The sequence below is a fragment of the Carlito syrichta genome, unplaced genomic scaffold (assembly GCF_000164805.1).
Source record: "Carlito syrichta isolate Samal-C Ts95f unplaced genomic scaffold, Tarsius_syrichta-2.0.1 Scaffold306713, whole genome shotgun sequence".
NCBI lineage: Eukaryota > Metazoa > Chordata > Mammalia > Primates > Tarsiidae > Carlito > Carlito syrichta.
The window spans coordinates 627631-653069 of NW_007250809.1; the positions used below are offsets into that span (position 1 = coordinate 627631).

Consider the following 25439-nt stretch of genomic DNA (forward strand, 5'->3'; position numbering starts at 1 on the left):
GAACTACATGTGCCACCACACCCAGCTTATTTTTTGATTTATTATAGAGATGAGGTCTCACCAAGTTGCCCAGGCTGGTCTCAAACCCGTGGGCTCAGGCAGTCCTCTCACCTTGGCCTCCCAAAGTGCTGGGATTATAGGCGTGAGCCACTGTGCCCGGCCTATTGCTATTTTGATGCTACAGTAGCACAACTGAAATATTGCAGTAGAGGCCCACAAATTTTGTAGGACCCATAAAGCCTAAAATATTTACTGTCTGACTGGTTCACCGATCCTGGTCTAGATTCTTTAGCACAGGTTTTAAGATGATTCTCTTATCCGGCACTCGGACACAGCTGTTCAGCCCTCCTTCCAGATCCCTGAATACTCCCTCTCCTTGCATACCTCTGTGCCCTCTCATCCATGCTGGCTCCTCTGCCTAAAACGCCTTTTTCCATGCCATGTCTGTCTTTGGACAGTGCTCAGTCTCTCAGGACACAGCTCAAGCATCAACCCTCTTAACAGTTTTTCTTCAACTGGGATAAATTGCCTTTATACTCCTTTCTGTCCCCAGTATAACTGGCATATGCAGTTTTCATGGCTCTTAACATTTGTAACACGGGTATGTTTCCAATATGTCCCAGTCGCCACTCAATACTAAGTATGTCTTGACAAGCATTCAAGAAACCACATCTAGTGAAGCCCACTATGCTTTAAGCCCTGTGCCAGGCATGGGAATCTATCTCAGGAGAAGAACTTTCTTATCTCACATCCTCAGCACCTGAATCTCTGGAACACAGTAGGCACACAATAAAGGTTAACTGACAAGTAAGTGAGAGAGCAGGTTCTTGGAAGTGTCTTAAGAGCCGTGAACAGCTTCAAGTCATCACGCAGTAAGCCATGCCATCACCACAAGACACCTTGCCTGTTGTCTTTTGAGCTCCTTTTGTGGAGCAAGAATGAAGGAGGAACTGGAGAGGGAAAGTTGGCATCTGGCCTTGGCCTCCCCTAGCCTTCAAGAACGCTGTAACTGCTGCTGTTCCCTCTGCTGCCACAGCAACAAATAAATCGAACAGATCATACAAGCAACTGTGGAGTACTTTGCAAATATGAAGTGGCATGGAAACATGAAATAATGCTCACATAATAAGATATGTGGTACAAACAGGGAAAACGTGTTGCATTTGGCAAAATCTGTAGTACTTTAGATAGGAGCTTCAGCCTTGTGAACTGTAGAATTATTTTATTTGCCTTGAAACCTGTTTTTCTGCTTCCCAAGGTCTGTTTTAGGTCTTGCCTAACTCCTCCTCTTCCGCTTGCCCTTTAGATGCTCAACCTGTTCGTGGCCGTCATCATGGACAACTTTGAGTATCTGACTCGGGACTCCTCCATCCTGGGACCTCACCACTTGGATGAGTTTGTCCGTGTCTGGGCAGAATATGACAGAGCTGCATGGTGCGTAGAGCAGCAAGGCCCAGAGCAAGGGCCTCTAGGGCTCTTAGGGAAGAGGCTGGAATTGGAGCCTCCTGAATGCCTGCCTGTTACAGAAGGAAAGGAGATTCCTCGTAGTTGTGGCCCATGGAAGAGGGTATCGGGCCAGTCACCAAAGATGTGTCGTCTTTATCTTCCTTTACCCTCTCTTTCCTTCTGTGACAGGCTTTTGTCTTTCTTTGACAATCTCACCTCTCATTCCTCACCTCACATTGTTTGGGTTCAATCCCAAGAGGAGCTTCCAATAATCTCTCTTTCTTTTCCTGCCAATGGTTAGTGGAATCCTTTGAGTTACCAGAGGATTTGACAAGGGTTTTTTGTTTTGTTTTGGCTGGACATTTGGCCACTATGACCAGTGACTATTAGTGTTTCATCCCTTTCATCCCTCTCGACAGATACAGTTGGATATAACTCTAAATATTTTTTTTGAAAAAACCTAACAAGTTGTTCTTCCAGCTGTTCCCTTAAACACTTGTGAAATTTTATGGCATGGAATTAAATTAAATGGCAGGAGTTGGCGAGGATAACCTCTTTACTGTCTCTTTCACTGTCCAATAGTTTTGAAGTGATGCTGGTACCTTCTGGACTCTAGAGCAGGCGTTGGCAAACTACAGCCCATGGGCTACATTTGGCCCACTGTCTGTTCTTGCTAATAAAGTTTTATTGGAACACAACAACAACCATTCACTTAAGTATTATCTCTGGCTGCTTTCACACTATAAGGAAGAGTTAAGTGGTTATGGCAGAGATGGTAGGACCCTCTAATTTGAAAATACTAGCGGGGACTCCCAAACAAACTAGAATTATTTTTTGGAGGGTGGGCCTCTTGTAGTACAGGCTTCCCCTGCTAGGTAAGTGTTCTGGGAACCCATCAGCATCAGTGTACCAGCTAGCATTGTTGTAAGAGGATGGGTGATTTATGAGCACACCTGCCCACACTGTGCTGAGTGTTCAGCAGTTTTTGACCAAAAATGCCATGATTCCCATGCCCCACCCTCCCTATTCATCTAATCTTGCCCCAAGCGACTTTTTGTTTGTTTGTTTGTTTCCCCTGATGAAAAAAGTTCTCAAAGGGAAACATTTTGCCAGCGTGGAAAAGTGAAACACAAAATGGCAGAAGCACTAAAAGGTATCAAAATTGACGAGTTCAAAAACTGTTTTGACCAGTGGAAAAAGCATCTTGATAGGCATATTACATCAAATGGAGAGTACTTAGAACATAACTGAAGCTTAAACATGTAAGAATAAGTACATAATTTTTAATAAATAGGTTGCAGGGGTTTTTTGGGTCCCCCTCATATTTACTATTGAAATTTTGCTGTCAAAAAATATACTGCCAGAAGTATTTGCTGACCCCTGCTTTGGAGAGCAAAGGCAGCATTTTGGCCCTTGTGTTTGAAGACGGGGTGAGCGTTCTACGAATGCTCACCCCAGGGAAACTTTTCAGTCCCAGGCCATCTTAGCTTTTGGTTCTTAACTCACTGTCTATCCATTCTGGTCCCCCTCTAAAAATACTATAAGAAATGTTATCCTTCACAGAAATGGGCCATGTTGCTTCCACCTGGAACCCTTTTCATAATCAGAGACTCTTCCCCCATCTGTTTTGTGAGGCTGTTGAACTTGGGTCACTGTTTTAGGGGCTGGAAAGGTGAATCAGAATTCCTCTTCTCAGTAATTACTAATGATTCAGGGTACAGAGTTATTTAACTCCATTCCTGTTACAATGGCTGAGCAACAGCTTTTACACTCTGGGCTCACTTTCTAGTAGACAGTTCTTAGAAAGCAACAGGGGTAGTATGTCAAAGGAGAACACAGCCAGGCCTGCCTCTCTTCAGCTCTGTGATTTTGGCCTTAATCTCTCTGAGTTTCCTCATCTGTAAAATGGTGCTGATGCCTACCTATCTTGAAGAGTGGTTGTGAGGATATTAAATCATGCATGTAACTGTTACTGTAATCGACAGTAACCATATGGGAATATAACTTGGAATGTGTGAAAATCAGTGTCTGTAAAGCCTGGATGACCATGGAATTGGGAGCCTCAGAAGAGACCTCTTCACTGACCTGAGCAAGGAGAAACCAACCGCAAGCAAAGGAATCCATTGTTCATCTTGCCTCACTCAGGTGTCGTTAGCTCTCAGAATCCCCAGCTTCCTGTGGTTTCACTTATCTTGGGATCCAGACACTATATGCATGAAACATGCTCCTCCACACTCATTGCAGCTGCTGGGAAGAAATGATTCCATAAGGACCAACCACAAGACTCAGACATATGAACTGGGAAAGAGCAAAATGACGAAGGAGAATCTCTTCTGTCTGCTTTGAAATTCACAGTCAGCAGAACTCGTGTTGCTTAGAGTTGTATTGGCTTTCTCTATAAAGGAGGGTAAAAAAAAAAAAAAAGTAAACTGAGCCAACTGCTTCACAAGGAGGACTGATACAGGTTGCAAGAACATCAGCTGAGAGCAATTGCCAATTCAACTACCTCCCAGTCTCACACAAAAACAACAGCAACAACAAAAACCAGAAACAGATATTTAAATTACTGAAATGACCTCCTTTCAAGAGTCAAGAGACTTGGAGGTGCTGATGAGCTTCTATCTGAAGGAACGGGAGGAGCCAGCTCCCAGATCTATAAAAAATTCCAGAAAGAGTGAAGCTGGGGTGAAGCACTCATCTTGACGTGGCTGCCGGCAGGGACTGAATGCTCAGAGGTGGAGACACCATGTTGGTAGTTTCTAGTGGAAACCCTGGTCTTGTACTAGGGTGCATTCAGACCTGCAGATTCCTGGTCATTGTTTCCTTTTTCTGGTTTTTGGCAGGGAAGAGGCTTTAGCCACTGAAAATGAATCAATTGCTAACTCTAACCCTTCCAGAACTCTCTAGCAGGCTCCTGGGAAAGAGGGGTTGGAAAGGTAGGTCACATGGTTTCTGAAATTCTGACTGGATCCAGTCAAGCCGTTGTGGGCTGGGTGGCAGGAAGGGGAGCTGGGGGAGAGCTTATAGTTTCCTTCCTGGCTGCTCTGAATACAGACTCCAGCAGGCTCCCACAGAGCAGAGAAGACTCATTCAAGCCAAACTCAGGAAAGAGCTGTGACAAAAAGAAGCAAAGCCCTTTGTGAATTCCCTCGTGCCAACTGTGTTTCTCACTAATCCGCCTAATGGGAAATTTGTTTCTCAGTTTGCAGAAGGCTACCGACTTCCCACTAACCCCAACAAGTGGCTCTGAGTAACAGACTGGAAACAGTGTCTGTGAAAAGCAAACAGTTCTGTGTCCACTTCACAGCCGTGTCTTTTGTGACTTGGCAGGCTTTGTCCTTAGAAGCCTAGCTAGAGCCAGGGCTGTGGCTGTATCTGGCAAGGTCTGGGCCAGATAGGTATCTTGGGGAGCTCTTGGTCATTAGGCAGTTCCTTTTAGCATTGGATGGGTTCTAATTTTCTTAGAACATTTGAGCAGTGCAGTTGGACAAGGTAATGGTTCTCTGGTGCCTACAGTTCCCAGCCCCTCCCGGTCTGGTTTTTCCAGGCCCAAGGAAAGAAACTGCTCTTTCCTCTTGCAGCCATCCCCTTCATGGCTGAGCTGTCATTTCCTCCCCACCCTTCTGTGAGTGCCCTATTAACCCACCTGTGCTTCCTTTACAGCGGCAGGATCCCGTATAAGGATATGTACAAATTAGTGCGGGTGATCTCGCCTCCTCTGGGCCTGGGAGAGAACTGCCCCTACAGGGTGGCTTGCAAGGTTTGCCTCCCAGTCCTCAGCTGTGACCTGCTGTGGGATGCAACATCTAACCTTCCTCTCTGTCCTCTGCTCCACCACCACTGCGCCACATGAGGGAACGTTCATGTCGCTTTTCTTTGAGTTTAAAGAGGTCCTAACCCTTCCAGAACCAGCAGCTATTACACAAGGAAGAAGGGCACACTTGGGGGAAGAAGGCAGAGATGAGTTAAGGGCTTCATATGAAGACCAGTTTGATCTCTCTCTTCATCACATGCACATACTCATGTATGCACACATACACACGCCACACTCTGGTTCACTTTAGTGTGTGCATTGAACCAGAGGGACCTCTACATCCTCCACGGGATGCAAAATTCTTTTTAATCCTGCAAAGAGTTCTGGCTTCCCTTCACTGGAGACAGAAAAGCCTTGTTTTAGCAAAATATCATCATCATCTTCCCATGTATATGTATCAAAGTGTGATTCTAGTGATTTCAACTTCTGTCCACCCTCCCAGCTCCTGGATAGCATGGTCAGAAGTGACTATAAAAGCTACAGGACAGAAAGGGAGTGAGAATCAAAGAGAGAGGGCAAGAGGTGAGAGTGGGTAAGAGGGGCATGGATTTGGTGGTCTGTGGAAAAATAGAATAGCCAGAAGGTCTGGAAGGACTCGGTAGATGAAGGGCTGCTGAGCAAATTCCTTACCTTAGAGTCTTTCCAAATATTATTGTGAGGGGACTGCCATAATTGCCAAGTCACTTCTTGTTGGTTAGACCAAGGAAATTGTTCAGGGGTGCATAGGACCCCCCTTTTCAGCTGTGCCATACCCCGGGAACTTTCTGCATCCCAGTGGGTCTGTGAACCCCTATGCAAGGCCACACCTGCTAGATAAGGACCCCTCTCCTGGTGCTAGTGGAGGGAAGTATGGGCTCCACTGCCTGGGCAGCTGGAGGAAGACACAGGCTCAGGAAGGATGCTGGGTTGGGCAATGGGACGGAGCTGGCCTGGGATGGTAATACGGCAATTCCGTCCTCAGGAGGCCTCTGCTGAGACTCTTTAAACTCCACCCTGGTGAAACCTGCAGTCGCATGCGGGAGAGCTGGGGAGGGTAGCATGGCATGCAAGATGCTCTTCCTCCTCCTGGTTTTGTTTCTTCTGTCCCCAGCATGCCGTTGACCTGGCGTGTGCTGGGGATAAAGAGCAGTCTTGTCCACAGAGCCAGGTGGAAGCAACGGGCCGACTCTGACCAGCAGCCATAGCCTACTATCTCCAGTGCGAGACGCCACCTCCTGCTGCACACACACCACAGAGGGGGGATACACGATGTTCCGCCTGTGGGTTTCGGGGAGAAGATAAGCCTGTCTTCCAGGCTGGCACCCCAGGCCCTGCTGTCAGAAGCTCCAACCTGTGGCCGGAGCACCGTCTATCTGGTTTATACCACTCACACACAGCCCTGGGTATAAAAAATATGCTGCATTATATTGGGGATGGATGAGGTGATCAGGGATGTCAGGGTAGCACTAATCAAGGAGAAGAAACTGAGTCCCCATGGCATAGGGACCAAAGACCGCTGTTGTGTTCCCGGGTCTGTGTGGGGCGTGATATAAATCTGCACCAGGATGGAGTCATGTGTACGATTTGCCTTGATTAACAGGTTTCCTATTCTTTTCCTGTTTGTCCATTTTGTTTTGTTTTTCTTCTCCTGTTTTCTGTATTTTGTTTGTTTTTGCTCTCTGGGAATGCCTGTTCTCCTTTCCTCCCTGTCTGCATCCTTGCCCCGACTCCTTCTCCTTCTTCTGCCACCTCCCTACCTGCTAACCCTCCCATCCCAACTTACCTCCATGAGCAGTGGCCGCATCCATTACACTGAGATGTATGAAATGCTGACTCTCATGTCACCTCCGCTAGGCCTCGGCAAGAGATGTCCCTCCAAAGTGGCATATAAGGTAGACCATCCCTTCCTTTGTTCTGGGCTAGAGACCAACAGGAACCGGGATCTAGTTGTGGGGAGGCCAGAACATGGGGAGGAAGCCGGGCTGGGGAGGCCGAGGAGGGAGCCAAGGAAGAAAGAAACGATGAAATGGAAGAGTTAGGGAGGTTCACGGAAGGATGAGGTCATGAGATAAATCAAGGAATGGTTTGCAATGCTCTTCAAAATGGGGTGTTTTGTGTGTTACCTTGTGTTTCTGCAAGTGTGTGGCTTCTTGTGAGGGGTTTACTAGAAAGGCAGTGTTAAGTGGTGTGTTTCCTGTTAGAGGAGGCAGAGTGGTGGCCTATGGGATAGTGTGCACAGGCAAGAAGGAGGCTATCAATGTTTCTAAAACAAAAAGAAACATCTTCGATCAGACAAGTTAGGGAGATAATGCAGAAATTCCTCAAAACATGGTTCCAGAAATTTTTAGGAGAGAGGAAAATTCTTCACAAATGTCTTCCCTCGTGACATAGGAAGGAATGATGGCATAGTTTCCTTCTAGGTATAAAAACGGGAGAGGATCCTGTCTTCTATCCTATGGTAGATGGAGGAATGCAACTTTATTCCCCCATTAGCCCAATTACCCAGTTCTCTTGGAAATACTCAATAAAACAATGGGCAACAATGGCACCAGTTGCATTTAGCATTGATTTGCCTTACTGGCATAGCAGAAGTATGAGATCTAGCCCTGCAGTTATGAGTGGATTCCCCATGACTTGCAGAGAGAGCACAGTACATTGAGAATCATCTGACATTAGAGTGCTCACAGCTTTGGGACCTGATTTGATTTTCTACCCGTTGGTAATAGTTACTGTTAATTCCCTTTTGATGTTTAGACTGACCCAAAACTTTGGAGCTCTTTCACTCACCCAGGAACACATCATAGTCATGTTGCCACTTCTCTAGAATTTTAAAGAAGTGGGAGAGAGATGGATCTCAGATCCCAACAAGAAACTGGCTTTCCACTTTAAGATGCCATGTGGCATCGCTTTAGGCAATATGCTCCAGTGACACATTAGAGACCTTGCCTTGGGAAGAGGCATTTTCCTCCCTGCCAGGCTGGTGGTTCTGCCAGAGGACCTTCTCCTGCTGCTGCCTCAAGATGTATAGCTCCAGAGAGCATCTCACTGGGACGTGGTCATGAGGGACTCTCACCCACCCCAGTACATGGCCCCTTGTGCACAGCTTAGGGGCTGGCATCCTTTTTGCTCACAATGGCCACATCTAAAAGTACCAGGTGGTGGCATGTGGCCTCGAATTCTTTGAATTTCTGGGATGAAGATTGGTGGGAGAAGAGGAGTGGGGGAAAAGTTAAAGAACCCCAAAAGCAAGATACTCTCTGGAAAGTGGATTTGGCCATTTCAGTGTGATCCCTTCCTTCGGGTAAGGGGAATAAGGCCTGCCCACTCTGCTCCTGCCTGGGCCACCCTTCTCTTGTTCTCTCCGCTCTTCCCATCCTCTTCCCCCAGAGCCTGTCTGCACTCTTCCCTTGTTCATCCTGCTCCACCTCATCCTTTTGATAAGTTGGACTTATGCATGTTCAGTCATGTGCTGGCAAATTTCATTTTTTAAAGACTCAAAAAGGGGGCACCAGGATGCATCTTTCAAGTCAGATAAGCAAAGCAAAATCTCCCTCCTCACTATATTCCCATCTGAGTTTTGGGAATATTCATGGGACATGTGGAAACATGGAGCAGCCTTGAAACAGGGAGTGAAACCACTTCCCCAAGCTGACTCCTTTCCTTGAGCCATTTCTTTCAGAAACCACTTCCTATCTCTATCAAAGATATTCTTAGGACTCCCCCCTAAGGGGGAGTCCTACAGAATGATTAGGGAATCCCCTTCTCTTGGAATTTGGCATCATTCCGGGGGGGGGGGGACCAGCAGCAAATGAGGCTTGAGTGAGAAACAGGGAGAGAAGGACTGGGGCTGGGGAAGGGGATCCTTGCCCTTCTTTTTTGTCTGTGCATTTGACCTCTGCACTTTTCTTTTCTTCTCATCGAGACACATTTCTTTCTTTTTTGTTTTTGCCTGCTGTTTCTTCTTTCTCTTTCACGCAGAGGTTGGTCCTGATGAACATGCCAGTAGCTGAGGACATGACGGTTCACTTCACCTCCACACTTATGGCTCTGATCCGTACAGCTCTGGACATTAAAATTGCCAAAGGTAAGCTTAGGAAGGAGGATGAGTTTTGGAACAACTTGTGCAAGTGTTACAGGATGGAGATACTCAGACTATCATCCATCCAGCTAAGGACACAACAGTGCGATGACCTGAATGTCATGTATCAGCATCCCAGTTTCATCTTTGAGACTCAATAACTATAATATTTACCATTTCTTCCTGGTAAAACAGTTTGATAATCTCTAAGGATCTTTGCAGCTTTAACAGTGTATGAGCTTCAGTGTCTGGCATACAGAACATGTTCAAGAAATATTTGTTTATTGACTATGCAGTTTTAAAATTTGTACCCTTTTTCTTACATGGTATCTTTTATTTAAAGTCTTGGAAACTTTCTGTAGCAGGTGCTATTGATGCAATGTAGTTGCTCCATGAGTTCTTTGATTTCACCACTGAAAAGAATTTCAGAGCGAGCCTAAAGCATAGTTTAAGAAAGAATGTATGAGAAAGAAAAAGAATGTTTAAGAGCATGGGTGCCTTAGGAGAGGGCACGTGCTTAGCTTTGACAAGAAGCTTTATATACTTTTACAATGATGATTAAGCAAATTATGAGCTAAGAGTGGAGGACTGCAGGTACCTGGTCATGAATTTTTTTTGCCATCTCTCAACCTTTTAAGATCCCAAGGACCTTCTAAATAATGGAAGTTACTGTCTAACTAGATTTGGGCTTTTCTTAGAACATCATGTCTGTGTTTTTGGTAACTTCTGATTGTTTCTATGATTTACTATACTGGTAGTTCCACATTCCAGTCCTCAAGGTGAAGGTTGTGTATCAATAAGAAAGATGTCTGAATGCTTACCCTGTTCTAAATTAGATCTACCTAAGAAAATCTGCCTAACTACTTCTAACTTACGTTAACTATGCCTGCTTCACTACTGTAGAGGCCATAGCAGTATTTTGTTCTTCTGGATTTCTAATTCATTGATTTAGGAGAGAAGAGGTTTACTACTTCCAAATGAATCTTTAACTTTTTGCTCTTGCCTGATCCAAATCCTATTTAAAACCAGGCTGCTCAGACTATGGATTTAGAGTTGCTGGAAAGATGGATATACATATAATGAGGCAAGGGAAGTGTACTCATGGCTACTTTTATTTTCCCCTCTGATATATTGAGCATCTGGGAGGCTTTTAGAATCAATGAGAAAGTAGATCTTGGTCTCAGGGCCTCAGATCTCTTGGCAGGATATCCCTGAGTCACTGAAAATGGGAGCCAAGATGTGTTCTGCTTCTTCAGCAGAAAGACCTGGGTTACAAGATCTACTGTCACTAAGTGCCAAGATTTCCTCTCAGAATATGAGGTGCCATGCTGATTCAGCTCCTACCCCCTCGTACTCCCTCAGTCCTTGTTATTCTGGGTCTGTTCTGATTTATTTATTAATCATTTATCTCATTCTAGGTGGTGCAGACAGGCAGCAGCTAGACTCGGAGCTACAAAAGGAGACCCTGGCCATTTGGCCTCACCTTTCCCAGAAGATGCTGGACCTGCTTGTGCCCATGCCCAAAGGTGTGGGCCTCCTCCTGGGTGTCCTTGTCTCTGTGGGCCCAGGTTACATCTTTTGTGGAAACCCATAACAATCAAGGAGATAAGGGAAGGTTTCCTTTTTATCCTTGAGAAACTAACACCATCCCACACACACTTCTTAAGTTCCTTTTGACCTTGTAGTAAGACCCCTATATACAAATAAATTCTGTTCCAAGAGCACAGTTGTAAGTCCAATTTGTCCATAAGTTCAACAAAGTTAACCTAGGTACCCATCTAACACAATTGGCTGTATAGTACAGTACCAGCTACATCACTACTGCTTTTATGCTTGCTTCCAGACATCCTGGGCTTGAAATAAAGATCCTGTACTACTGTACTCTATACAGTACGATACATTAAAGATGCATGCACCTGACAATGTACACCAGACATGTGAACTAACTTACATGATTGGAAATGCTAATGCATATTTGCATCTTTGAAAGTTCATAGCTTGAAGATTTGTATGTAGGGACTTACTGTATTGATTGAAAAAATTTTCTTAAGATGGGCTCCTGTGGTTTTGGATGAAACTTCTTGGTTATATGGCTCCCTCCCTCTGCATAATACTGTTCAACAAGCCCTCATTGGAGAAAGGGTGTTGCTACATAGATGTGGAGATCTGGACTAGTAGAGGTGATGCTCACTAATGCACTGCTCTTCCTTGGTGTCCTCACCATCGTCGGGTGGTATAAGCTCTCTGATGATAGTCTTGGGGAACTACTCACTTTGTATCCTACGAGCCTGGCATGAGGAGCCCTCAACAAATGTTGGATAAATGGGTGATGAGGGCACAATCCTGTTCCAGAGAGTGGAACAGAGCTTGGAGGCATCCCCACTCTCCCCCATCTTCTTCTGCCTGTTCATCAGCATGCCATCTTTGTGTTTTTAGCCTCTGACCTGACTGTGGGCAAAATTTATGCAGCAATGATGATCATGGACTACTATAAGCAGAGCAAGGTGAAGAAGCAGAGGCAGCAGCTGGAGGAACAGGTGAAGCTCAATGCTGGTATGCTGGGTGGGTGGACGGGCCACAAGGAATCATGTTAGGGGACAGGCTTAGTTCCCTGTGACCTGCAAGCACTTAGAAGCAGCAATAAAAGTCAGGCATGGTGTCTCGTGTCTGTAATGCCAATGCTTTGAGAGGCTGAGGCAGGAGAATTGCTTGAGGCCAGGAGTTCAAGACCAACCTGAACAACATAGTGAGACCCTGTCTCTACACATGCACACACAAAAAAATTAAAAATCAACCTGATGTGGTGGCACAGCTGTAGTCTCAGCTACTTGGGAGGCTGAAATGGGAAGATCACTTGAGCCCAGGATTCAAAGTTATAGTTAGCTATAATCACGTCATTGTACTCCTGTCTGTGTAACAGAGTGAGACGCTGTCTCTAAAAACAGAAAAAGTAGTAGTGTTAAGTGGTACAGGGCCTAGGAGCTATGTAGTAATGTGGGATTAGAAACTATGGGATTAGACACACAGCAGCTAAAATAGTCAAACAAGGTATCAGTCATGGTCTATGTTATCCAAGTAAATTGGATTTCCTCCACAGCAGGCTCCAGGAAATAATTGGAGTTTTTTCTTCTCCCTCCCCCTTTTACACAGAAAAATGCACCCATGTTCCAGCGCATGGAGCCCTCATCTTTGCCTCAGGAGATCATTGCTAATGCCAAAGCCCTACCTTACCTCCAGCAGGACCCTGTCTCAGGCCTGTGAGTAGAATCAAAGGGCCCGTAGCACTGCTGCCTGCATCCTGTCACCTGGGCCCTGGGGCAGGCCTGTAAACTCACTGCCCAGAAGCACCTAAGAATATTATTCTAAACAGTGATCCTTTCTCTGAAGTTGAGTATCTTCAAATGGGTTTTCAGCAGGGGTGAGACAATGGTAAACTAAGCATGTTTAGTATAATGACCAGCTTCAGAGACAGCCATTACAGACAGTGGGATAAGAAAGTTTTGACTTGTCTTTTAACATACTAGGGTCTTAGTTGTAGTTCTGTGGTGAAGAATAATCCTCTCCTACCTAATTCTCAGTTATCTCTTTCCTGTGGATCTGGTGTTGGGCTAGAAGACAGACCCACCCTCACAGTGTCAGGATTGCTGAGTGGAAAAGGGAAAGAGAACCAGTGGTTACTGATTTCCTGGAGGTTGACACTTCTAGAGACATTATTTGTGTGATCTCACTTGATTCTTATTATAGAAGCTTACTGTACCCTGGCAGTATATATTAATATCACCACTTTACAAATGAAGAAACTGGAAACAAAGACAGGTTAACTCAGTTGTCCAAAGCCATATGGCTAGTAGGACGTGGAACTGGAACTTAGATCAGTTATTTCTGGCCCCAGAGTCTTTGCACTACACCATGTTTTCTATAATGAACGAAAGGGGCCCTAGATCAGACAAAAAGTCTATTTTTAATTTTCTGTAATGGCAATGGAAATAAAGCCCTCATCAAGGAATTTTCCGGTTCTTCTGAGTTATAAGCTTTAGCCCCAGTTTGGTCATTAACCATAAATAATTTATGATGACATACATATCTCATTGTAGCATTATCTTTTTATCATCAGCAAGCATGTCGTGAGCAACCAAGGAGCATGAGTCCCTCTACTCAATGTAAATGAGTTTTTGTGGTTGGGTTTAACAAAGTTCTAGTTCTTATGGAACCTGTGCTCAGTAAATAGTGTATCTTAATCATCAGGAGGGTGATATCCAGGGCTTGGGAATGAGACCTCTGTCAGAAGCCATTTGGAATTGCTCACACCGTTAATTTCTTTCTGCCTGCAGTGTCGGGAATCTGTTTTTGGAAACATTGTTTTCTGAGGTCACAACCTAACACATTTGGAAAAGAAAAAAGGGACCAGAGTCATGACCAAGACTACTGGTCATTTTTATAAACAATTCAGTGTGATAAGGTAGCAGGGTGTGAATTCTTCTGCCCACAGAAACAAGTAGATGTCTATTTTTGGTCTATGCAGGAGGGAGGGAAAGAGGTAAGACTGGAGCAGTAAGACCTACTGACTGGAAGGGTTTACACTGTTTTATACAGGACCTTGACTGAGAAATGGAAACACCCCTCTCCCAATCGAGACCTGTTTTATCTATAACAATTTGCTATTCAAGTTAACCCATACAATGGGATCACTCTGGCTTCTCTCTTATATTTATTGATTTATCTACTCATTGATTTTACTAATATGTAATAAGAGCCATTTTGGCCCCTGCACTGGCTTGAGTATTTGGGGACAGCAGTGAACATGATCATAGTACCCATGTAGACAATCTGGAAGAAGAAACTAAAAGAGCAATATAGGCCAAAATGTGGAAGGGTAGGCTATTGTGATATCAGGTAAAGGAAGAAGGTCACCCAGTTTGAGCGTTTGGGGAGGTCTCCCTGAAGAAGTACCATTTAAGTGAAAGTTGAAGACAAGCTCTTCAAGAGAGGTGAGAGAAAGCATGGTAAGTTTAGGGAACCTAAGAACTGTCAAGATAGTTGGGGCACAGAGAGCTCAGGGCAGGTGGTAAGTTACGGGTTTGGAGAGCAACACAGGGACCAGGACTCTGGAGGAGTTATAAGCAGGATAAAGAAGTTAGATTTTGTCTTGGAATAACGGGGTTTTATGAATCAGAATGATGTAATCAAATTTGTGCTTTTCAGAATGATGTAATCAAATTTGTGCATTCTTGAATGCTATGCAGACTTAATGGATCAGAGAGGAGCAATTCTAGACACAGGAACACCATTTAGTAGGTTACTGCAGTTGTATAGATTATCAGTGGTTGTGGCTTGGACTAACAGGATAGAAATGGGAAGAGATGGTGGGACTTGAGATATTTAGTAGGTAGAATGGATAGGATTTGGTAATTTGCTACATGGAGTGAAGGGGATAGTTTCTGGTTGAAGCCTTTGGGTGGATGTTGGTACATTTTCTGAAATGGGAACATTATTGGGACAGTAGACTAGTTCCTCAGGACCACCTGAGTTTCTAGAGCCATGCATTGTTCAAGTAGAGATTGCTCTGGGGGTACAGTGGCAGCCATGACATACAGGGCCCTCCCTCAGTGAGCTTTCATCTACTGGAAAACCAGACCTTAGGCAGGGAATTATTTGAAAGAAAAAAGTTTTTTTCAATTATTTAATTACAGTTTTGATAAGTGCTAGAAAGAAAAACTGCAACAAGATAAGAGTGCATGTAGGAAGGATGTCCGATCAGCTGTGGGGGCTGGGAAATATCAGAGAAGGTTTCCTAAGGAAATATCTTTTGATATAAATTTTTAAGGATGAATTTTAAATAACAAGGTAAGAGTTTGTGGGGATGAGGAGTTTAAAGATAAGTGTTCTGCACTATAAGATGAATTTAAAATAACAAGGTAAGGGTTTGTGGGGATGGGGAGTTTAAAGATAAGTGTTCTGCACGATAAGAATGGCCTTTATTAAAGTCTTGAGGCAGAAAGAAGAAGCCTGGCACCTTCAATGAAAACTAAAAAAGGTCAGTGTGTCTGGAATTCAGAGTGCAAAGGTGGGAAGGGTGCAAGAGGAGGCAAGTGAGGTCAGGACCAGATCATGAGAGAGGCTGTGTTCAGGATTGTGGACTTTATAGCCCCAAAACAATGAGAAGCATGATACGGTTTTTTAAGTAGGAGATCACTCTTGAGTTCAAATTATTTGACTCAGATGCTTCAGAGATTCCAAGGGCCCTTTCTACCTATCAGAGATTCCACAATTAATCACTCTCTGTAGGGCAAAAAGGAGCCCACTTCTTACACTAGCTGTGCTCATCTTGTTCCCAGTGGTTCTCAGGAAAAGGCTGCACTAAGATGACTGACACGTAGACAGGTTATTAAAACGTCAGATCCGCCGGGCTCGATGGCTCAGCCTGTCATCCCGCGCCTTTGGGAGGCTGAGGTGAGTGGATTGCCTGAGCCCGCGGGTTCGAGACCCGCCTGGGCGGCGAGACCTCATCTCTACAATAAATCAAAAAATCAGCTGGGCGTGGTAGTGCATGCCTGTAATTCCGGCTACTCGGAAGGCTGAGGCGGAAGGATCGCCGGAGCCCGGCAGGTCGAGGCTGCGGTGGCCGGGAGCGGCCACTGCACTCCAGTCTGGGTGACCGAGTGAGACTCCGACTCAAAAAAAAAAAAAAAATGTCAGATCACTTCATAACAGTCGTGAAAACTCAGCTTAAGCCCTCACTGCAGCAAGCAGACAGACAGGGTGATGTATGCTATTCAGACCTTTTCCTATGATGCTGATCTAAGTAAGATTGTACTTATGGATTATTAGTAACTGGTGATCCTTGCTTGAGCCTTGAGTTTTCCATTGGGATGCAGAGTCATCAACAGTAGACTCAACTATGAAGTGGCAGAAGACTAACACTAGAAGAGATGGTCCCTTCTCTCCCTCTTAGTTCCACCACTGACAAAGCTGCTGCCTAGCCACTGACCTCAGTCTCTGCTCCCATAGTCTGGAAGCTCACTCTGCATTCTTGAGCAGGTGAGAAGGTAGCTATTACCATAGTGGTGGCAGTGGATGGCAACAGAAGCCAAAATCTCAGGAAAGGTCAGCTACCTCTTTCTCTCCTAACAAGCCCAGTAGATTCCATTGGCTAAGAGTATCTGGAAGTACCAGACAGTAGTTTAATAACAAGCCCACTGTGATAGTGCTCCATAACTTTTACTTGGAGACCTTTCTGAATACTCGGTAGACTCCTACTCTCATTTTCAAATTATTGTCCTATAACCATGATCCTGTCCTCTTCTCTCACTACCATTTAAGCCTATTCCTAGCCAGGCACAGTGACTCATGCCTGTAATCCCAGCATTGGGAGGCCAAGACGAGAGGATCGCTTGAGCCCAGGAGATACATTGTCTCTACAAACATTTTGAAAACTAACCAGACACAGTAGCATGTGTCTGCAGTCCCAGCTACTTGGTAGGCTGAGGCAGAAGGATCATCTGAGCCCAGGACGTTGAGACTGTAGTAAACTGGGATTGTGCCACTGCGTGCCAGCCTGTGCAACAGAGTGAGACCCCAATCTCAGAAAGAAAAAAAAAAACCCTTCCTACATAGTCATCTACCCAGAGGTTTGTACCTCCTGAATACCTACCTCTGAAATTACTCTATCCATTCATGAACCAACAGACACAGTGTATAGTACATTTGATAAACGTTGATGGGATTGACTTGGATTAAAGTGTGTTTAGTTTGGCCAGGAATGTTGGCACAATAAAACCATATTCTTCCTGAGAGCAGGGAAATTTTTTTAAAAGACCATGGCTGCTTAATATTTAAACAAACTGTTCACTGTGTAAACTATGGTATTTTTCCGCCAAACGGGGAAACTGAGCAGAAACAGGTTTACAATCTAGCATTGGTCTTCCATATGGCTGAGTGTGACAAATGATGTCATTTGTCACAGATATGCTAGTCGCCAGCAGAATAATGAATGGTTCCAAATGAAGGTTGAAAACACCAGTTTCTCTCTTTTCCAGTGCTTTTAAAAAAATTTTTTTTTTAATTTCAGGGCTAGCCACCTATAAATTACCAGGCTAACAAGCCAGCCAAGGCTAACGGGTATTGCCCTGTTGGGAAGGAGGTCATGACTGGGGGGGGGCTGTTAGTGGCAGCTGCAGTGTGACTGTCCCTCTCACTGTCCCTCACTACCTCTGAATTTGACATTCCTTTTCAGGAGTGGCCGGAGTGGATACCCTTCGATGAGTCCACTCTCCCCCCAGGAAATATTCCAGTTGGCCTGTATGGACCCCACCGATGATGGACAGTTCCAGGAGCAGCAGTCTCTGGTGAATGAATGCGTTCTATGACCTCAAAAAAGACTTCCTCAGTTTTCAGATTCCTCCTACTCTCATTTTCAAATTATTGTCCTATAGCCATGATCCATCAGGAAAACCTTTCTGGTAGTGCAGTCAGTCACCCTGGAGTTTCCTGTCTTTAGCCTTTTCATAGCCCAGTTTTCCAATGCTCCCTCTTGGGGTTTCACAGTTCCGGAGCCTCTTACTGCTGCAGGAATTTAAATTGCTTCAGACCAAACCCTCTTAGCTTATGGCCCTGGACAGCAAATGTAAGAGCAAAAATCACATGTAAAATCTTGTCTTTGATGGGGAACTTTAAGATGAGTTCTCATAGAGTGAGTGATACCAGCCATGCCTTTTGGTATAACCAGGTACTGCTCAAGAATGCCCCATGCCAGCCCCTAGTGATGCCTCCTTCTCTAGAACTTAGTGACAGCATGTGTCACAGTGACAAAGCTGTCTGCCAGGAAGTACAGAAGCTCTCTGACGTCTTTTCTGTGTGGGTTCAGGCACATTGGCACTTTTGGTCATAATTCTATAAGGCCAAATGGATTCTAACAGACTTCTAAAGACACTTTTCTGATCCCAAAATGAGTTTTTCAAATGCATAAATTCCTGAGGGACCTACTGAGTCAAATTAAAGCTTGGAAAAGAGAGGGTAGACTGAAATTTTGGCTTTATTCATGCAAAGCTAAAATACAATCCCCAAAGAGAATGACCTTTGCCCATTATTCCTGGTTCAGGAGCCATGAGTTCAAGTTCTCCTACTCCCTAAGCTTAGAATTAAAGCTCACGCGTTCACTGGGCTGAAGAGAAAAAGACAAAGCCCAGCCTTTGCAAAATTTAGTGTAGACAGCTTGTGCTAAGTGAGTTTCACATCACTTTGATGATGATTCATTTGTGGCTCTTCTCTCACCTTCATTCCTCTCCTGATTCCTCCCCGCTGCTACTGTGTACCCCCTAGCCATCCTGAATAGATGATATGTGATGAAATGGGCACCCCCCTCAGGGGGAGAAACACTTTAGTAGCTCAGAGAAATGGGGAGCTCTGTCTTCGGTGAGTGCTGAGGCAGAAATACGTGCTTGGTCGTGTGGGGGCGACAGCTAGACCAGACACCCCCAGCGCCGAGCAATTGCATGAGGGTGTTCATGGTGAGGTGGGTCGGAATTCTTGGAGTAATTCTCTGCCTTCCCCTCTGAGGAACTTAGCACCAAGGCCTAGGGACTAACTGGTAAAGATAGTTTGATTCTTAAAAGGGCCTCTCAGTATTTTACAGCTCGCCTACCTGGTGCTCTGTCTAGTGGGGCGAGAAAAATCTCAATAATGTGTCCTTTCTTTCACAGGGAGACTTTATTACATCATCCTTTCTGCGGGTTCCCCAGGGCTGAGCCGTAGTGCCAGGACTTTTTGGATATGTGTTCATCTCATTGTCAGCACTGGTGTCTGTAATTTAGTTCAGGTGTCAGCCTGTGCTACACACTCACCACTGTGTACTTCTGCCCATCCCTCAGGGCCCCTGCTACACATCCTGAGGCGTGGTTGTGATTTGTGTGTGTGTGTGTCTCACACAGCCTCTGACAACTGTAGACTGCAGTGTTGTTATCACATCTGTTTGGAGTCGGAACTGTGTGCTGTATAGAGCATGTACTGCAAACACTGTAACTCGCTCAGTGCACACATCACACATCCCCAGAGGGTACTTGTCTCGTACTCACCAGAAACCACTCAACCAAATGGTCATGGAGCCTGAGCGGGTCCCAGGCACCCTTTCCCTTGGGCAATGCCCTACTCATACACCCAAGTTTTAGGGTGTCATTTCCTTTTTTTTTTTTTTTGAGTCAGAGTCTCACTCTGTCACCCAGGCTGGAGTGTAGTGGCTCGTTCACAGCCACCCCAGCATCAACCTGCTGGACTCAGGCAATCCTTCTGCCTCAGCCTTCCAAATAACCAGAACTACAGGCGTGCACTACCATGCCCAGCTAATTTTTTGGTATATTGTAGAGACAAGGTCTCACCAAGTTGCCCGGGCTAGTTTCGAATCCCTGGGCTCAGGCAATTCTCTCACCTGGGCCTCCCAAGGTGCTGGGATCATAGGCTTGAGCCACTGCACCTGGCCAGGGTATCATTTCCTAAATATAAAATAGCTTTTTCATGCATAATCTCCATATACTCAACAGGTTCTTAGCACCCATTGTTAGGTGGCCCATGAAACACCTCTAAGGCAGCGCCATTTTTATGCAGTGACACTAGTTATATAGAGCATGTACAGCTGCCAAACTTGCATTCTTTACCCAGGAAAATAACAAAAGAGTTTGACAGAAACCTAGAGATTTCCAGTCCAGCCTTCTAGCACTCTAGAGTGGCATTGTCCAATACAGCAGCTATTAGCTGCATGTGGCTACTTAGCACTTGAAGTTTGACTAGTCCAAATAAAACTATCTGTTTTTTTAATATTGCTAACATGTTGACATAATATTTGGATATATTAAGCTAAATATATATTTTTTACTTTTAAAAATGTGATTACTTTGAAATTAAAAATTACATAAGTGGTTTGCATTATACTTTTATGGGACTGTGCTAGTTCAGAACATCTCTGACAGATGGCCACCCACCACATCTTTGGATGGCTTCAATCATATGAAAACTCTTAGCTAATAAAATCATGTGTCTTAAGGCTTGAGAAGATATATTTGACACCAGAAATTGTTGACTTCCCTTAGAATCCTGGTTGCCATTTAATTTATAAAATACTTTTTTCAGAGCAAAAGAATGAACCCAATACTACCACCTCTCAGAAAGTAAACTTCACATATCTAAAAAATGTGATGACCAATAATGTTTGTTTTATAAAGCTATAAAATTTAAAGCATTTGCTTGGTAGATCTTGTCTCAGTCCCAGTTTGGGATATCTGGTATACTGCCTATATGAACATATAGACACACCCACATGTATACACATACAACTAAGATCTTGAAGATGCCAGTCTCTCTTCTGAAAGCCATTCTCAAGGCGGCAGAATCATCCACTGGAGGTGAGAAGCAATAAAATGGAACCAAGTCCCACAAGCTTGGTTGTGTGTTTATTTCCAGGAGCCAGAGGTTAGTGAATTAAAAAGCGTGCCGCCCTCTAATCATGGCATCTACCGTCCTTCGGACACCCAGGAGCATGCGGGATCTGGGAGGGCATCCTCTATGCCACGTCTGACTGTGGATCCCCAGGTAAAAAGCAACCGCCTACCTTAATTCAGTGGCATCCCGGGCTGTATTAGGTGGGTTGTGAAATAATATCTGATATTTTGAGGTGAACCCTTGACGTGCCCCCACTCCTTCCCTAGAAGCAAACCTGGCTCATGGGCCTTCTATAATATAGCCCACTCCTCCACGGTTTTCTGTGACCCCTAACCACAGTAACCTCGCCTGCAAAATGACAACTCCCTCCAGAGTGGCTAAGCATTCTCAGGATTCAACCAGCCATGCCAGAAATATTTCCTAGGATTTTCTCTGTGTATTTTTCCATCCTTTTTTCCTTCCCTGGCTCTTCCAGCACAAATGCAGTTATTTACACACACAGCTCTGTCAGGACTGTCTGTCCTAACCAGTGCAGGCCACGCCTCATCTCTTTGTCTGTTTTCCTGGCTTCTCTTTTCTGTCTGTCTGTCTTACATCAGGTTTTGACAGAGACAAGAAATTTTTGTGGATTTGTTTTAACATCTGTGGCAAATCAAAATGTGAGAGTTCAAGGCGGGGCTAGGTGGGATTGGTGGTAGAGGGAGAGTGATACATTCTTAGTAGCTGTTAAATTGCAAGCTCTCCTAGGCTCTAGTGCTATAGGGCAGGGCCTTCTCTGGCAGGGACCTAAAATTTTTTTTTAAAAGGCAAAGCCATGCTTCTTTCATGATGTAACCTTTTGGACAATTGTCCTCACATATTCAAAGCAACTCAGTATTTGCTGCAGGTCCTGGCTGAGCCCAGTGGTAGAAGACTCTGTGGGAAGCTTACACAGTGCCTGCCTGCATTCTTTTTGGCTCTGCCTTAGAACACTCAGCTGCTTGCTTTCTTGAGCATGAAAAGAAGATCCTGGACCAGTTTCAGTGACTGTGTTAACATAATAGAAGGACACTTTCTTGAACAGTCTCCTCCAGCTAAGGGATTCAAAGGAGGTTACAATTGCAGGGGTTACAATTTGCCATCCTCCATGGTCTTGGTACTTTTAGACCTCTTCAATAATTAATCCAGATCTTTTGTTTCTCTCGGGGCTCATATTTCAGGTGGTGACAGATACCAGCTCCATGAGACGTTCATTTTCCACTATTCGGGACAAGCGTTCCAATTCCTCATGGTTGGAGGAATTCTCCATGGAGAGAAGCAGTGAAAACACTTACAAGTCCCGTCGCCGGAGTTACCACTCCTCCCTGCGACTGTCTGCTCACCGCCTGAACTCCGACTCAGGTGAGAGGGTGTTCTGTATCCCACGCTTTTGTCAGGCAGGGGCTCCTGCCCTGCTAGACTTATTCTGGCAAGGACTGCACATAACAGGAAAAGAATTCCAATAAAGACAAGGGTTGAAAAAAGTGAAAGATACTCCTTACCAAAAGGGATTCCTGTGTATGACTTTCATCCTGAAACAGCCCAGAGCTCTTTGTACTCATTACAAGCTGGTTCCTTCCTGCTGGAGTAGGGTTATACAAATTATTCGAGTTGAGGGAGGTTTTCAAATAGTCTTTTACAAAACCACTGGGTTCCATGGGAATGTGTTAGAGACCCCCTGATGGGGCTGAGGTTCAACCACCATCTCTACTTCAACCCAAACAGCAGTGCTACCTAGAATAGCATTATGTGTTTGAGTTTCATTTAAATGTTTTGTTTTGTTTTTAATTTTAGGAAAGGGGGTATTATACCAATTTTAAAAAAAGAAAAAACTATTAGTCTGGTTCAACCTCTTTATTTTACTAGATGAAGTAATGAAAGTTGAAAAAGCAGCCAGACGCAGTGGCTCATGCCTGTAATCCTAATACTTTGAGAGAACAAGGTGAGAGGATTGCCTGAACCCAGGAGTTCAAGACCAGCTTGGGCAACATGGCGAGACCTCATTTCTACAATAAATCAATTAGCCAGGCATGGTGGTATGTGCATGTAATCCCAGCTACTCAGAAAGTTGAGGTGGAAGGATTGCCAGAACCTAAGCAGGTTGAATCTGCGGTAGCCACGATCATGCCAGTGTACTCTGGCCTGAGCAACAGAGTGAAACTCAACTCAAAAAAAGAAAGAAAAAGCAGTGACTTGCCCCATATCATAGAGCCATTAAGTGGTCGAATTAGGACTAAAACTAAGATCCGTTAACTTCAATACCCTGGCATTACATTAGCTGTGTCACTATTTAGTTAATAGAAACTTCTTAGTTCCCTTTTGCTGGTGCCACCTTCCCTCAAAAAAGTTACACACGCATGCTTAGGACATAGACAGTTCCTGAGCCATATTGTTGGCAAAGTTTCTTTATTGTGTATGGCATGAATGGAAGCAGAAGAGGACAGATTGCATTCTTTGACATACATGTCTCTCTAGTGACAACTTGCAAACTTACCTGCTCACAAAAAGGAAATCTTCAAGCCTGCCCTTCTTTCCTGCTTCCCTTTCAGATCATCTGTTGACATTCCTGGAGAAGCCAGGATTCTTCTGGGAGTTTTAGCTACAACAAATTACCATAGACTGGGTGGATTAAACAACACCCATTTATTTGACATGGTCCTGGAGGCTGGGAAATCCGAGATCAAAGTGCCACTTCCTATTCTTCAGGTGGCTACCTTCTCTTTGTCCTCACGTGATGAAGAGCAGAGAGAGAGGGAGAGAGAGAAAGCATGCTCTCTCAAGTCTCTTCTTATGAGGATTCTAATCTCATCATGAGGGCCCCACCCTCATGACCTAATCACCTCTCCAAGTCCCCACCTCCTAACTCCATCGGGACAAACATACGTTCCATACCAGGGCCCAAACCCAGGCTGTGTCATAATACCCAGTGAGACGTCTCTTCATCTCCAGTGGCTGCTGTGAACTGAATTATAACCAGGTGCTTTTGTTATCTCTCATAGGCCACAAGTCCGACACCCACCGCTCTGGGGGCAGGGAGCGGGGACGATCAAAAGAGCGAAAGCATCTTCTCTCCCCTGATGTCTCCCGCTGCAATTCAGAGGAGCGAGGGACCCAGGCTGACTGGGAATCCCCAGAGCGCCATCAGTCCAGGTCACCCAGTGAGGGCAGGTCACAGACCCCCAACAGACCGGTGAGCATGGAGAGAAAGCCAGCCCTGCTGCAGGAGGACAGGGAAGGGTGGGCTGTGACAGTAGGTGCAAAACAAGAGCATTCAGCACTCACAAAGACCTGAATTTCACAGGAAATGACACCGATTGTGCATAGAGGTTAGCTACTCAACCCTTTTGTTTTCAGAGATGATCTGAATTCACAGAAAACCAGATTTCCCCACAAGAAAGATAAAGGGGTCATTTATCTTTCCCAATGGAAAGAGGGGTCATTCCATTTCGACCCTCAGTCCAGAAGGGCAAATAAGTTCATAGATGTCTCAACCCAATTTGGAAGAAAGGATAGTCCTTTAGCCAGAAGGATTACTTTGCCTGTTGTGTGATCCTCAGTGTGGTGGAAATGGTGTTTCATCTCTCAGCCCGAGATCCATACGTCAGAGCAGTTCGGCCCCATTTACCTCACTTCCAGCCATCCCAAGAGGAAGGACTATATTTCTCCTTTCAGCCCTTTGCTAAATGACCAGCCTATGTCTAAGAAATAACTAGCAGAGCTGTATGAAAACATTTTTTGACCCTGTGTTACTCCTCATCACCACCCTTCACTCCCAGCCCTATCTCTATTTAAGGACTCTTTGAGCTCAGATGGGAGACCTACTCCACAGAAATGATCAGTGGAGAAAAGGCAGGACAGCTAGAGCAGACATTTAGAGACATAGGCAGTTGAGAAGTTTACCTTGTAGAACGGTGGTGTTCAGACATTAGCGTAGAACAGAGTCACCTATGGAGCTAGGTTCCTGGGGCCTCAAGGATTCTGGGACCCACTTGAAAGTGAGACCAAGAAATCTGCATTTGAAGGACACCTCAAATGCAGGAGGTTCTGAGCAGGTTAATAGGTCATACACGCACCTGGAAAAATGCTGTCCTGGTGGTTTATTTGTCAACACTTGGGCTCAGGTCCCCTTGGGAATAGGTGAGGTCCAGGTGCTTGGGTGGGGAGAAGCAGCCAAGAAAACAGTGGAAGGAATTTTCGATTCTCTTAGAACCCCCTTCCCAAAAAAGGTTTTCCAGACATTCATTCATTCCAGAGCATTCATTTACCTTTCACATCACTGCCTTTCTCAAGTTTAAAGTCTTTCTTTCAATGTGCCATTTGTTGCAAAAATAGAGCTTCCAGATTCTTGCTTGTCAAATGCTTGTTCCATGAACCTGCCATACCAGCATATCCAGAGAGATGTTAGAAATGCAGAATCTCAGGCCTCACATCAGACCTGCCCAACCTGCATCGCAGTTTAAGCAGATCCCCAGAGATTTGTATGCACGTAAAAGTTGGAAATATCCTGGCTCCTCAGTCTCTTTAATACCTGTGTCCCTGAGTAGCTATGAGTAGTGCAGGGACCTTCGGCTCCCTCACCCATAATTTAGACTCCAAGGGCTCTCTGCAGGAGGGTTCAGGGATCCCCAGTGGGTCCCGAGTAGGGATGGTACCCAGCCCAGTCTAACATGCCTATCT

At 45.0% G+C, this 25439-nt stretch overlaps 1 protein-coding gene across 1 annotated transcript in view; it reads left to right on the forward strand.

The window, feature by feature from the left end:
* The window catches only part of CACNA1E (calcium voltage-gated channel subunit alpha1 E), a 410647-nt gene that overhangs the window by 376680 nt on the left and 8528 nt on the right, over window positions 1-25439 (forward strand). Inside the window, exons 40-49 of the mRNA XM_008063298.2 lie at window positions 1307-1434; window positions 7035-7131; window positions 9218-9323; window positions 10736-10843; window positions 11754-11854; window positions 12468-12574; window positions 17551-17662; window positions 20766-20894; window positions 21944-22124; window positions 23762-23952. Coding sequence (XP_008061489.2) covers window positions 1307-1434; window positions 7035-7131; window positions 9218-9323; window positions 10736-10843; window positions 11754-11854; window positions 12468-12574; window positions 17551-17662; window positions 20766-20894; window positions 21944-22124; window positions 23762-23952 — 1260 coding nt within the window. The remainder of the gene's footprint in view (window positions 1-1306; window positions 1435-7034; window positions 7132-9217; window positions 9324-10735; window positions 10844-11753; window positions 11855-12467; window positions 12575-17550; window positions 17663-20765; window positions 20895-21943; window positions 22125-23761; window positions 23953-25439) is intronic.